This window comes from Sceloporus undulatus, chromosome 4 (assembly GCF_019175285.1).
Source record: "Sceloporus undulatus isolate JIND9_A2432 ecotype Alabama chromosome 4, SceUnd_v1.1, whole genome shotgun sequence".
NCBI lineage: Eukaryota > Metazoa > Chordata > Lepidosauria > Squamata > Phrynosomatidae > Sceloporus > Sceloporus undulatus.
In genome coordinates, this window is record NC_056525.1 from 130493599 (window position 1) to 130509132 (window position 15534).

At 43.1% G+C, this 15534-nt stretch overlaps 1 protein-coding gene across 3 annotated transcripts in view; it reads right to left on the reverse strand.

The window, feature by feature from the left end:
• Positions 1–15534, reverse strand: part of NUF2 (NUF2 component of NDC80 kinetochore complex) — a 130137-nt gene that overhangs the window by 101559 nt on the left and 13044 nt on the right. For all 3 annotated transcript variants that reach the window (XM_042464573.1, XM_042464572.1, XM_042464574.1), the window contains exons 6-9: positions 10522–10619; positions 7752–7825; positions 783–879; positions 100–162 (exon numbers count right to left, since the gene is read on the reverse strand). In XM_042464573.1, coding sequence (XP_042320507.1) covers positions 100–162; positions 783–879; positions 7752–7825; positions 10522–10619 — 332 coding nt within the window. The remainder of the gene's footprint in view (positions 1–99; positions 163–782; positions 880–7751; positions 7826–10521; positions 10620–15534) is intronic.

Consider the following 15534-nt stretch of genomic DNA (forward strand, 5'->3'; position numbering starts at 1 on the left):
ATATAACAGCTGAAGAGAAGCATACATTAAATCTACTTATTTCCACTAAACAAATTGATATTTAACTCTATTGTTCAAATCATGTTGAGATCTACTTACTAGATTCTGTTTTTTTTCTGCAATTTCTGTTCTGTTTTGGTGGATTTCTTCTTGAAAAATACTCTATTAGAAAGAATGGGTTTTTTGTCAGCTACAAAGAAAATTACAAAAAAAGCTACTTTTCACATTGAGTTCCGGATGATTTTAGAATTTTTTCCCTTGGAATATTGTACTTCAGTTTATGCTGCCATTTGAAAGAAAGTGAAAACAGGATGATCATCATCATCCTCATCTCATTCTCCATTTATACCCCAATTTTTTGCTAAACTGGAAATGAAGGCAGATGACAAATTAAACAAGCACACTACATTTAAAAAAAACATACAAGAATGCACCCACCCTGGTGACTTGAAAGCCACTGATACTTGTCCCTACTGGCAAACATGGAGGGACACTAGCAAAAGGACCACAAATAAGCCCTTGAATGAGAACAGTATCACTGTCTTTCTACAACTTGCATTTCTATATATTTTCTAATTCCTGACTAAGACACTGACTTTAATGATCTACAAATGTAACAGTAATTCAAAGATCAAAATTTCATATGTTAATAATAATATTAATTATAAATTAATAATATTAATTTATTTATATCTACAATCCAAACCTATAGCTCTTATTGACCAGAAAATACAAACCAGACTAACTTTCCATATCAAAGGGACTCTATGAAAAACACACACCGTTTTCTGTCGATATTCTTGGTTGAGTTTTTGCTCCAGCTCCTGAATATCTTGAGATAGTTCCTTGAATTCTACTTGTTGATCTGGAGGAACAGTACTGAATACAAAAGAAATGAAATTGCTATGAAGCATATGTGTGTGTACATAAGCAGTCATACAGAATTTAATAATCGTTTCACTTATTAGAAAAGCTCACTTTTTAATACAATTGGCTTACAATGGGCACGTTCCCTCTATAATCCCATGCTGTTTTGTATAATCAAGGAATCTGATATCCTTCTGTATTTGCTGGAAATAAGAAGGCAGAATTGTTTCTTTAAATACCAGGTGCACAGACCTTGTGTTAGAGCAGATCTGTATTCTTTGAATTATAAACACACTCTGATGTCAAGAGTGTGATCCTTTTGCTTTGTTTCACTGTTTAATTGATTAATTTTTAAAAATATCCTAGTGCTATACTTAATTTTCATCAGTGGTGTGCGGTGGCAAAACCACCTCAACTTTTGGATGGCAGCAAAAGGCACCTGCTGCTGGTGGTGATGCGGTCCTCTGTAGCCCTGTCACTGGGAAGCTGCCCACCCCATTGAACTACCTTTACTGTTGCAGTAATATAAAAGACAACACTAAATTTAGGCTTGTAGAAAAAGTTAGTTACTAGGAGAAAGTTGGAACAAGTTATGAGAAAAAACAAATTCACACTTTGCCAAAACTTAAATGAAAACTATTTTAAAATGCTCCACCATTGGTATCTCACTCTGAACAAACTCGATAAGATCTGCTACAACACAGGTATAAGTTGTATAATGCTGGAAATGTCAAGTAAACATAGGCGGGTTACACACCGCCATTTAGTACGCGCTCCGCGCGTCCTAGGGTTAGGAAGGGGCGTGCTAGGGTTAGGAAGGTTCTCACCTTCCTAACCGCCCCTCTCCCTAGGACGCGCGGAGCGCATACTAAATGGCAGTGCCTGTCCACATAGGCACTGCCATATTTACGTCTTGGACGCACAGCGTCCAGAAGTGGTGCGGCAGAAGTGAGTGCATGCCTCGCGGCGCCACTTCCGGGCCAAAAAGGAGCACCATTTTGGCGCTCCTTTTGTAGCTGCGCCGGGAAGCCTCACGGTCTGGCCGCTGGGGCTTCTCGGCGTAGCTAATGGAGCCGGCGCCAGATCGCCCGCTTTTGGGCAGTCTGTAACACGCCATAGGAACTTTTTTCTACATGTAGAAAGAAATACATAAATATATGACAAAGATCTTTGGGGAAATGTTTCCCCTGAGTCCGATCCATTTTTTATTTAATATAACATCGTTACTGGGAAAAGATTTTGAAAAGAGTAATCAGATAGTGATCTTATATACGGTGATGGCAGTGATACATATGCACAAAAACGGAAAACCCAAGATTTACCAATGATCAAAGGATGGCTGATGAAACTGGGCAATGGACAGAATTACCCACTGGTTGAATGGACAACAGTTATTTATTTGCTGTATTTATACCCCGCTTTTCAGCCAGAAAGGCTCTCAGAGAGGCTTAGATATAGTTAATTAGATAGTTCCCTGCCCTCAGGCTTACAATCTGAAAAAGACATGACACAAAAGGGGAAGGGAATGGCAGTGGGAAGGGGAATAAGTTCAGCGGTCCTTCTCTCCCTCCGAAGCCTGAACCATGGCAGACGGATTGCAGGGAGAGCTCTTCTTCTTACTTTAGGCCAGATCTGATAGAGCTGGCTGGCCTTTCTCTCCTTCTGAGGCCAGATGACATCAGATAGCAAAGAGGGAGGGCATGTCTTCTCACTTTAGGCCAGGCCTGATGGAGCTGGCAGGCCTTTCTCTCCATCTGAGGCCGGATGGTATCAGATAGCAAAGAGGAAGGGCTCACCTTCTCATCAAACCTTAATGCTGTCTGCCTGTTGAGAACTGAAAGTGAAATGAAGTAGCTCTAGTAGAAAGGCCCCTTATAAACCAATTAGTGTTATAAGAACACCCAGTGGATAAGAAGAATTATTGCAGACTAAAGAAAGTTTCGTCCAATTGTGTCGAGCCTTCACAGAACTGAGGCTTAACATGTTTGATTCAGCTGAAAGAGATGGGAGGCTTAAAAAAGTTCCAAAAAATGAACGGAGATGTATTGTTGACTGCCCCTATTCAGAAGATTTGGTACATTACTTAACCTGTTGCCCTTTGTATAAAGATCCTAGGGAGCGTTTTATTTTACCTTTAATCAATAATAAAATCTTTTCGAACTCTCAAGAAAAAGTATGTTACCTCCTTATGGACACAGATAAATATGTGACCCGGCGCATAGCGTTGTTTGCTCTTGCTGCTAAAAAGACTAGGGAGAAATACATAGCAGAGATTGCTGTTTCCTGTAATGAGAATAATTTGATCTAAAGGGGCCCCGACTGTGAATCTTAGCATATTCATGTTAGCCAAGTTATCCATAATTGTCAATGTTAAACTTTTGATATTTGGTATAATCTGTTGTATACTGTTTTTATGGAAATTTTATATGTATTGTAATATTACTTTGATTTTTGCAATGACTATTGGCCAAAAGCATTTAAAAGGACCATTAACTACAGTAATCTGACAGTTGTCAGCATTGCATCAGTCTCTAGAGCAGGGGTCGGCAATCCACAGCACGCGGACCGGATCCGGCCCAACGAGCCGGCAGGACCGGCCCCAGCCCGGTCCTGCCGCTGATTGCTGCCCCGCCGCTTTTTTCTGCGCCGCCACCATTTTAGCTGGCGGCCCCCACCAGCTCTTTCCAGGCCTCTGACGGGGGCCTCGGCCCTGTCAGGGGCTGGGAAAGAGGAGGAGGCCTCCAGCACTGGCGGCCCCCACCGGCTCTTTCCCAGCCTCTGACAGGGCCCGTCAGGGACCGGGAAAGAGGAGGAGGCCTCCAGCGCTGGCGGCCCCCAACGGCTCTTTCCCAGCCTCTAATGGCTCTTTCAGGCCCAAAACACACTTTGCAGAAATAATCCACTTTGAGGCCGCTTTAACTGCCTTAGCTTAGTGCCAAGGAATCCTGGGAATTGTAGTTTATTGTGTCACCACAGCTCTTTGACAGTGGCTAAATGTCTCACGAAACTACAGTTCCCAGAATTCCCTAGCATTGAGCCAGGGCAGTTAAAGCGCTCTCAAACTGGATTATTTCTGCTTCATGTTTTGGACCTCAGAGGGGATTTTTTTGCCTTTGCCATTGTCTTCTCCTGAGGCTGAGAGAGTGTGACTTGCCTCTATTTTTGTGTGCTTTCAAGTCTTTTCCAATTCAGGGCAACCCTGATTAGCCAGAAGCAGGCCCACAGTTCCCATTAAACATTATTTAATACAGAATTAAGTTTGTTTATTTAACTTTACTTGTTCTTGTTCTTCATTTAGATATTGTATATGTTCCCATTTTGTTTATTACAGTGGTACCCCGGGATACGAAATCGCCGCCTTACGAAATTTCCAGGTTACGAAAAAAATCCATTAGAAAAAACTGTTTCGGGTTACGTTTTTTTTTTTTTCGGGTTACGAAAAAAAGTTTTGGTGCTCTTCGGCGCTTTTTCACGAGGAATCGCGGCTTCCAGCGCTAGCGCCTATGGCAATTTCGGCTTGCGAAAGATTTCGGGTTACGAAGGGCTCCGCGGAACGGATTACTTTCGTAACCCGGGGTACCACTGTAACTGATTTCTTTCATGTAGGCTTTTAAGGGTTTCCTCCTCAAAGCTTTGCTTGTTGGTAGTTTGTTGTGTTTTTAGATACAGAAACTTAGCGTACATTTGTTTGTTTGGTTAGTTTTTTTCCTCTAAAAATACATTTTTTAAAAGTGTGTAACTCGGAATAAGTGTTTCATAGACAAGGAATATTTAAGCAAATTAGACCACATGTAGCTCAGTTGTATGAGTATGAAGGGCCAATAATTGCAGATTTAGGAAGTACTGGAGAATACTGCATAGAGAAAACATACATTAAAAGAAATGAGTCATTGGTTCAAACCAATATGATGATAATTGTATAAGCATATGCTTCTCGCTTCACAGCCTGATTCAAGACCACACAACCACTTCGCAGACTGTGGAGATTTGGCTGAATTCCAAGATAGTCATCAAGGTTTCAGCAGGTTTGTGATGAGATAACCAATCCCTCTCTTTGACTAATGTAACTTCTGACAATAATTGGCTTACGTTGCAGAACTAGAGTATGCTCAGCTGACCTATATCCTTTTAGCCACTGTTAGGGCTTGCTTTTTGAAAACCATTCTTCCTTAAAACTCCATCCTGTGACATAAACAGGTTGCTTACCTCTAACTGTAGTTCTTTAAGTGCCCATCTGTGTCCTCACATAAATGGATTTTGCATCTGCACAGAGATCTCCCACAGAACATTCTGAAGCTGAAGAGCTTGGCGAAAACAGCCTGCTCACCACTATCTACCGCACATATCCAACCCCATCAAGCTACTATCTGCCCAGTTTCAAAATCCACCATACATAACAGAAACCTGAAAGAGGGGAAGTAGTGAAGGTTGTGTGAGGACATAGATGACCACTTGAAAAATGACAGTTACAAGTAAGCAACTACTTATTCTTCTTCATGGTCTCTATGAGTCACACAAATGGGTGACTGTAAAGCTGACCCAAGGTAGGGGGATCAGATCATTTTAGAACAGAAGGACAGCAAAACCAAAATTAGCATCTGCTCGGGATCGTCAGTCCAAGTGATGATATTGAATAAAAGTTGAAGGCTGTGGCTGAGTAGTGGCTTTACACAAGTCAAATAAGCAGATTCCTTGCAGAAGGGCTATTGAAGAAAATAATACCTTAGTACAGTGATGGTGAACTTTTTAGAGACTGACTGCCCAAACTGCAACCCCAAACCCATTTATTTATTGCAAAGTGCTGCATTCCTCTGGCTTTCTAGGTACTAACTCTGGCGAACTCTGTACTGGGGAGACGGTACGCATGCCCACAGAGGGGGTTCTGAATGCCCCCTCTGGTACCTCACTAGTAGAATTGGGTCGTATATTCGCTAGAACTGGGTATTTGGACATTTCATAGGCCAAGCAAATAGTTTGGAGAATCTCTGGGATGAAACACCTTAAGTGTTTCTGGGCATCTCCATGGTGAACAAAAAGTATATTAAAAAGATGAAATGTACCTGAGCACTGGACCCAGAAGCCGAGTGCTGAAAGCACATCCAGGCAGTGCAAAGATCTCTCTAAAGGAATTTGCAGGTAAGAATAGAATGTGGGCAATACAATGTCCTGGTTAACATGGAACTGAGAAACAACTTTTGGCAAAAAGGAAATTTCTCATTGTAATACTACTTTGTCACAGAGGAACACCAGAAAAGTGCATCATTGTGGAGAGCAGTAAACTTGGATGGCCACCAAAAAGGCTGTCTTCATGTAAAGTAAGCATTCATCTGACAAGGCCATGAGCTCAAAGGACCGCCATGTCAGCTGAGACCAAAGATAATGACCAAGGCAGGGGGAGCCAATGGTGAATACAGGTGAGCCAAACCCTTAAGGAATCTTAACTACTGGGTCCATAAAAAGAGTACAAGCCGTGTGAGATGCTGGTTGTTCTTGCCAGAGCGGAGGAGGAGAGAAAGAGCTGGGCAGCCATTTTGAATGGTGACTGTTTGAAAATTTTTTTGAGCTTAGGGAGAGTGTGCTTGTTTCTGAGGGATGGAGCTTCTGTGTGTCACACTGATGAGTCACTAAGGGGCAGAGCTAGCAGACTAGCTCTATAGAACTCCTCCCAGAGCTGCAAGCTGAATTTTTTTTTCTAACAAAAGAAATCTACAGAAGAGGCTGCAGGTGAGAAGCAAACCTTGAGTCAGAACCTTACCCTTCAGTACAAGCTAGCAGCCAGGACATTCCTATAAAGTTATATTCCCAGTAGATTGAGCTCGCTACCAGAGACTGGTGAAAAGGCCAGGTCATCAGGGGCCTCAACACTGGTGTTTACCACAGTCCTGCTTCAGTCATTACTAAAGACTTCACAGTATGGACACGGAAGGAACTGCTACAGTCACATGCAACACTTGTGGGATGTTTGTCTTCTTGCCTACAGAAGTGGAGAACTTCACATGCACCAAGTGCAAGTCGGTAGCACTCTTGGAGGAGAAAGTACAGCAGCTGGAGTCCAGAGTAGCTGCACTTCAGCATATTAGGAAGCAAGAGGATTTCCTACACACAACGGAACTAACGATCTTTGATGAGTACCACGCGGAGCAAGTTGCTGGGGCAGAGGAGGTCACTTCTCTGGTTGAGGCCATAGAAAACAAAATGGACGTGCAGGTGGGAGGGGGGGAGAGAAAGACATAACAAACAAAAATCTTTTTTTTTTCAAACAGTAATAAGACGGTGAGAGAGAAAGTGAAAGACAAAAAGGAAAAAAAATGCAAACAAAGCAACAATGATGAAACTGCTCAGGAGCAGATGCAAAACCCATTTGTGTGAGGCACAGAGACCATAAAGAAGAAGCTTATCTTCCCATTTCAGGTATAACACTCAGAGAGCAAGCTTAAGACTTGCTTACAAATTTTCCCATCCTGATGATTCTCTTTGCTATATGAGAGAGAATGCAAACCCAAGATTTTTTCCTGTATTCCACTGCATATAGTCATTCTGGAGTCACTTGAAAATTGAACCTAGATTTATTATTGATTGACCTAACCAGTAAGTAGGTTCTTCTGATGAGTCTATCTGAAAGTCTATTTCATGAGGAACTGGAGCTATCTGTTTTTCTGGTATAAACTAGTACTTTTCAGATATGATCAGTGGTATCAGAGTGCAACAATTACTTTCTTCTACAGTAGTCATAAATTATCTCTAAAAACACACAGGCTGGTTTTGAACTGTTATCCCGTGACATTGATCTTAATTGTTTTGGTCATGTATAGGGCAAGGAACTAAAGTAGCCAGTAAATGGTACAGTTTATTTTAAGTTATGAATATATCAATAGACAGCTTACTCAAGCTTCTCTAGCTTCAGTGTTGCATCCTTGATTGCCATTTGAAGTCGCTGCTCTTTCTCCATAGCTGATTTCTGAAAAGGAAATAGTTTACAATATGCAACTCCAATGGTTATTAAAAATATATATACCTCACTTTACAAAACTACAGTATTTGCTTTTTGAGCCAGTTCAATTCTTCACCAGCAAGGTGCACAAATTAGACTGAGGCAGTTATTGCTCCACTCTTAGTATATTTTATGGTCTAGCCTGTTCTTGATGAACGTTGCATTCATTAAACTAAAGGTCTATCATAGGGAATTAATGGTGAATTACGTAACTCTCTAAAACTCTCTGTAACTCTCCAGAAGTGCAGCTGCACCTCTTGAAATAGCAAAACTGCTACTGCTACAAAGAAAAAAATCTCCCTTCTTCTAAAGCAGTTTCAAATACTGGATTATTTTGAAATCAAATGCCTTTTTTTGTACAGAGTAACTCATCCTGGAGTTCCTGGAGGCAAGACTTAATTAGATTAGTCCTGGATCTAAGACTGAATCAACTGTAATTGCCCTAATGGGTTATCATTAAGTATGGCATTCCAGGAAACGCTTAATACCTAGGACTGGAAACTGTCCTTCATACAAATAGGAATAGTTGCAGAGATTGTTTCTCAGGCCTCTCACAATGTACTATGCGTGTAAGAGGCGCCTGCATATGACGTGGGCGCATTGTATCTGCTAGGCTAATCCCCTCCCTCCCACCCCTTTTCCTTTTGTTTCTTAATCAGATTGTAAGCCTGAGGGCAGGGAACTGTTCTGTTGTCCTTTTACCTGTGCCATGCACAATGATGGTGCTTTATAAATAAATGATAATAATAACAACATGGCCACAAAAAATAATCAACATAATAATCTCAGAATGGAAAATTAATCTCCAGTGCTGGTTAACATCTATATAAAACTGTTGATATAACTACCATTGGTATGCTTATTTCTTAATAAGCTGTAGTTATGCAGGTGCCATGTCTGAGAGCAATGGTGAATGAATGTCAATAAAGTGAAGTTATCTTGAGGCAAGTTGGTAGTCCTTTGGGTGAGTACTTTCTGGGCAAGGAGATAGTCTAGTTGCTATTCTGAATGTGGTTACACTCTCTCTGAAGCATTGAATACATAATCAAAAGAAAATCCTGGATGTGTTTTTCTCAGCGGAAGCCCAGGAGGTATGAATTGTTTACAGTGATTTTATCACCTTCAGGTGGTATACCAGCTATACTTGGACACTGGCAAACTTAAAGTACACTGTTGCAATAGGTACTTAAGAATGCCCTTAAAACTGGTTCAGAAATAACAACTAATGCAAACGGCTTCAGCTAAGTTCTAGCAGAGTTTCTTTCTGACGTTTTGCCAGCATCTGTGGCTGGCATCTTCAGAGAAAGAAACTCTGCTAGAACATGGCCACATAGCCCGAAAAAACTCACAAAAAAACTATGGATGCCGGCCACGAAAGCCTACGGCTTCAGCTAAGCTTCGAAGTAGATTGTGCTATCAACAGTACAAAAGACCTGTTCTGATGGAACTGGTGAAGATGACTTGTTTACTAACAGACCAGACTTCACAAAATCATAGAGTGGGAAGATACCACAAGGGCCATCCAGTCCAACCCCTACATGTAGGAAGATACCATCAAAGCATTCCAACAGATGGCCATCCGGCCTATGTTTAAAAACCTCCAATGAACCTCTGTTTTAAAACCTCCACCACTCTCTGAGGCAGCAGTGTTCCACTGTCAAACAGCTCTTATTATCAAGGAAGTTCTCCCTAATGTTTAGGAGGAATATCTTTTAAAGTTCTGTTGCTGACAGCATCCATCTGGGACATCGGCTCCATCACTCTATACCCTTTCCCACTCCAGCTGTCCTTCCTCATCCCCCCACTCCTCCACACTACTACTCTCTTCCAGCTCCCTCAATGCCCCTGTTGTTTATTCCCTTCCTAGCTGCTTTCTTATATCTTCACCCTTCATCTTGTGAGGGGGGAAGGAAAGGAGAAGAACAAAAATCTTGTTGCTTCTGCCAAAAATGACTCTCATTATCTGAGGAAGAAAGGAGGGAGACAAGTGCAGAAGAAAAAGAGATAAGAGTATCAGGCAAATTCAGAAAGTGCAAATTCAAAACATAAAAATATTTATTTCCTGCAAACACAAGATTTGCAATAAGAGTAATAACAACTGGCAGTCCTGTTTTTTCATAGGTTTTCTCATTTTCATTTTAAGAAAATCACAGAATCATAGAGATGGAAGAAACCTGATTTTCCATCAAGTCCAATCAATACTCTTGCCATGCAGGAATAAACAATCAAAGCACTCAACTGTAAATATGGAGTCTCTACATACCCTATTACAACGTATTTTATGGTGGAGTCTCTTTCTGCATAATCTGAATCCGCTAATTTGAGTTCTATTCTCTGGAGTGCAGAAAACAAGCTTGTTGCATTTCCCACAAGATATCCTTTCAGATATTTAAAGACAGCTATCATGTTATTTCTCATTTTTCTCTTCTCCAAGCCAGTTCCCTAAGCCATATCCCATAGTGCTTCTTTTCCAGACCTTTTGCCTTCTCAGCCACCCTCTTCTGCACACATTCCCGATTTGGGATCCTCTTTGAACTATGGGGTATCCAGCAGAATTTAAGAAGCAAGAGGCTTAACCACTTGTCCAAGCAATGCAGCATAACCAATTTAACAAAAATTAAAAGTTGTGTTTCTGATGCTTCAAAAACTACGCTTAAACTTACATATGTATTCTGGATTTCCAGGTAGACCTCAAGGCGCGATTCACGGAAGCAAAGAAAATTAATTATGCCACACAAAAAACGAGCTGTCCTCTTTGCTTCTAGGACACCAACACAAAATAAAATTCTTTAAGAAGGCTTGTGGTACTTACAATTTTTCAAATTCAAAAGATCATATGGAGGTTAAATTCAAGTAAGATAGAAGAGCAAATCTTTCAGACAGAAGTATTATGCAATAGCTAGGAATATATGAAAACTATTTAAGGTTTATGTTCTACAATAATAGAAATGCATTTTCAGAAAAGAGATCCATTGGGATCTATCCACAACTTTCACATGCATACTTAATGGCATTATTATTATTATTATTATTATTATTATTATTATTATTATTATTATTAATATCCCGCCTCTCTGTGCAACACAACTGGGGCAGGCTGACACATTACAATATATAATCCCATATCCCACCCACTCCTAAAATACATCCCAAGGTACCAAGGGGAGCCTTCTATATTATAGGCAAATCTGAGATTCTTTTTTCAAAGATGAATGTAATGCAGCCATTGTGAAGCTACAACATGAAATCAGAAAAGTAGTTACTTGTTACTACCCTTTCACACACAAAAAAGGAATGCTTGTACTTACCTGTTATACATTCATTTCCAGCAGATAAGGTCCCAGCATCTTGTATAGTGGGTACCTCCTCCCATTTGCTCCTACAGGCAGGGAAACATAAAAAACCATGCCTGGTCCTCTGTGGCAGGGAAGCCATTCTATAGCCAGCCAAGTGAGAGACAAATCATATAGCCAACCATTAACAGTCAAATTATCTAATATTTATTAAAAACCAGATGAAAAAACACATTAACTAGAAAACTGGATTCATCAGATAGTATCTGCGTCCACTGTCAGCACCAAAGGATGGGCAGGATGCTAGGACCTTATCTGCTGGAAATGAACATATCACAGGTAAGTACAAATGTTCCTTTTCCCAGCAGACAATGTCCCAGCCTCCTGTATAGTGGGATTTACCAAAGGCTCCCTGAAACACTGTGGGAGGTGCAACTAAAAGAAAGGGAATCCCACTACCACCTGCTGAAGTATTCATCTCTCAAAGGCTGCCTCAGCAGACTGCAAGATGTCCACCTTGTAATGTCTAAGGAATGTGGATGGGGATTTCCACGTTGCTGTCTTGCAGATCTTGGCTAGTGATGCACTAGTGGCCAGGGCTGTGGAAGTGGCCACACTCCTAGTAGTGTGTGCCACCACCTTCTTCGCTGGAGTTAAGCCCAGCGATTCATAGCAGGCACCAATGCAGTCTCCAATCCACCTGCTCAGGATGGAGGTGGAAACCTTCTTTCCCAGGGAGCGGTGACTGAAGGAGATGAAGAGAGAGTCCGAAAGTCTGAAGTCACTGGTCCTCTTGATGTAAATCTTAATGACCTTCCTCACATCAAGTATGTGCGATATCTTCTCTGGGTCCTTATCCAGATGAGGACAAAACAAGGGCAATAGGACATCCTGGGAAACATGAAAGGCTGAGTTCACCTTAGGGATAAAAAATGGATCACCATGGAGTCTGGGCGGAATGTGCAAAGGCCCTCTCAAATTGACAGGGAGCCCAATTCGGAGATGCAGTGGGCCGATGTAATGGCCATGAGGAAGAGGACCTTCCAAGAGAGATGCTTCAAGGGCACTTCCCACAGAGGTTCAAAGGGGCAAACAGTCAGCATCTTCAGGACCATGTGGAGGTCCCAGGATGGGAATCAGTGTCTTGTCGGGGGTGCCCTGTTCGATACTCCCTTCAGCAGCCTCTTGACATGAGGATGCACATACAACCTAGCTGCCTTTTTGTGGTGGAGTATAGAAATAATCACCACTACTTGTTTCTTAAGTGTTAGGCTGCAGCCTGCGCCTGATACCATCTTAAAGGAACTGTAGCAGGTCTGACACCGAGAGGTATTCTGTCAGTGAGCAAGTAAGGGGATGTGTGTGGGGGGGGGGGGGGGGGGGGCGGAGTGGCTCTGGTTCATAAGAACAACCTTACCTTCATCAGGATACCTGTCTGGAAAACAGTCCACTTCGAGTGTACAATCAGCCCTTCTTATACACTGATTTTTTATACACGGATTCAAGCATCCACAGTTTGAAAATATTCAAGGAAAGTATAAATTTCAAATATCAAACCTTGATTTTTCATTTTTATAAGGGACACCATTTTGCTATGTCATTATATTTAATAGGATTTGAGCACCCACGGATTTTGTTATACACAGGGGATCTTGGAACCAAACCCCAGCATATAACAAGGGTCCACTGTATGTACCTGAGCCTAAGGACTAGGGATAGTTTGGGGATTCTGTTAGTATACCATCCACCCCATTATGTAACAGACTCCCTAGCTGAGCTGACACAGCTGGTCTCAGAGTTGCTGTTGGAGTTGCCCCAATTTCTGGTATTGGACAATTTCAACGTCCCACTCGAGACCAGTTTATCAAATCTAACTGGTGCAGCCCAGGAGTTCATGGAGTCCATCACAAACATGGACCTATCTCAACTGATCTCTGTATAATGATCTGCTCTAGAATCTTTCCTGGTACTGATGTCAGACTAACTGGACGATAATTGTTGGGATCCTCTTTTTTCCCTTTTTGAAGATGGGGACGTTTGCCTCCTCCAGTCTGCTGGAACTTCAGTTCTCCAGGAGGTCTCAAAGATCATTGCCAATGGCTCCGATATTACATTAGCCAACTCTTTTAATATTCTCGGATGTAGTTAATCAAGTTCTGGAGATTTATATTCATTTAGATTAACCAGGTATTCCTGTACTGTCTCTTTACTTATTCTGTGCTGAAATTCCCCTATTCTGTCTTCTGCTCCATTATCCTCAGGTTGAGCATCCTTTTCCTCTTCTGAGAAGAAAACTGGCACTTGGGTTTACCATGTTATTTATATTTCCACGCTCCAGAAAGACTTCTTTTTGTCTCTGTCCTAAACTAGGACCTGATCCAGAGACACACCAAATAGGTTGGTGCCCAGAAAAGGAGTAAACACTAAGTTCTATTTAGACTTAGCATCTACATTCCAGTTTTTTAGCCATACGTGATGGCAGACTGCAACCACTGCTGCCTGGGCCCTTGTGCAGAACTGCCTTGTGCAGAACCGACCCATGGCATGTGCCACCCGCAGCCAGCTTGTGCCATTAATCCTTGATGACTCATTGGCCGTGTAGCCAGATGCCAGGGAAATCCTGTTGAGACTCTGTTTGAACCGGGTGTCTTAGAGAGGGATTTGTTCCAACAACTCCCTCATCCACGAGAGGGACACCCTAGCTACCATCAAGCGAGTGGCTGCTACTCTGATTACAATGGAAATGGCTTCATGGGCCTTTTTCAGGGTTGCTTCTGCATTTTTATCCTCAGATCCTGACGGTGTCCTATCCATCTTTAGAAAATATGGTGGAAGACACCAGGTCAGACACTGGGGGATTCGCTAGGACTATCTGGAGCTTGACTATGATGCTTCAGGGAAAATTATATAGCCTTTTAACCGACCCATGACATGAGCCACCCGCAGCCAACTTGTGCCATTCATCCTTGAATGTGCTGGGATAGGAAAAAGCTCCTCTCCCACCCTAAGAAGGTAAATATCTGATGGCAGGTGGGACTCCAAAGGAGCAGAGATGCTCAGCACCTTCACGGTCTTTTTGAGAAGTCTAGGAAAATTCTCAGATCTGAACAGGCAGTCTGATGACTGGGGAATGTCCAAGTCATCCTCCTCCTCCTCCTCCTCCTCCCCTGACAGCTCACCCTCCTCAGCCTCTTCAGCAGCCCCCCTGGATTGAGTCCTCTACTGGGATGAAGGGAAATCCCCCCTTTCCCTGGAATTAATTCTGGGCTTCTTGGGTGGGTGTGCTGACAAATCGTCTGCCTGAGAGTCAGACAAAAGGACTCACTCCTGATCACCCCGGCCCCACTTCCCAGGCATAGGAATCACCTGTGAGGCATTCTGGTGGCTGTTGCCACCATGGGAGAATACCCCACTTGGGCAAGGCCACCTCCTTGAGGGGCAGGAAGAAGGCAGCCTCCATCGGGGGACCCAAGGTGGCCACCCCCATCTGCATGGCCAAGATGGCAACCATTGTCCACCTAGGGAGACAAGGCATCAGCCTCCATGGGCCTTAGCTGGTGCTCAGCTACAAACTGGGAAGTCCAGGGCCTGCCAGTGGAATGATAACCCTAAGGGTCCCCCCCTCCCAGTATGTGAAGAGGTAAGGGTCAGTTGGGTTTGGGCAGGCAGGGTCTGGTGTGAGCTAGGTTGCCAACCAGGCATCCATCTCGCTGGGCAGGTGAGATTATTCGGCCCACTGCAGCCTGCAGAGGGAAGAGGAGAATGATGAAGACCTTGACTCCCCCCAGCCCTGAGAACCCCCGCTGAGGGGGGAGGAGGCAGCACCCAAGGACTCTTGGCCATGCCCTGCTCAGTTGGCGGGGACAAGGATACTGGGAATCCCAAAGGACACTGGGGGGTGGCCACCCACTGCCCTGGGTCCAGCCAGTGGCCCCCTCAAGTAAGCAGCCGTTTCCTGGGCAAAAAATCGCCCTGATGAAGTTGGCAAAATCTGGTGACTTGCAGAAGGCATAGAAAGGGAAGGCAGTATTCACCCCAGTCCACATGGCCAAGATGGCTTAGCTGTGGGGCTGGCATGGCCTCCAGCCACCCTAGCTCTGAACGGATTTGATGCGGGGTCAAATCTGCAGCAACACAGAGGGTGAACCCCTCCCACAGCTGTGTCTCTAAATTTGTCTCCTTGGTCTACTGCTCAACCTGTTCCAATGTCTGGAAGAGGGATAAGTTATCCGCTGCCTCAGCAGCCTCCTCTATGGGCATCCTTTCCATAGTCCCCCCGCAAATGAGGACAGAGGGAAGGGAAGGGAAGGGATCTCCAAAGAAGAAATTTATAGCAGGCAAAAGTTAGCATAAATGGCTAGCTCTTCATCAAAAGCGTCCTGC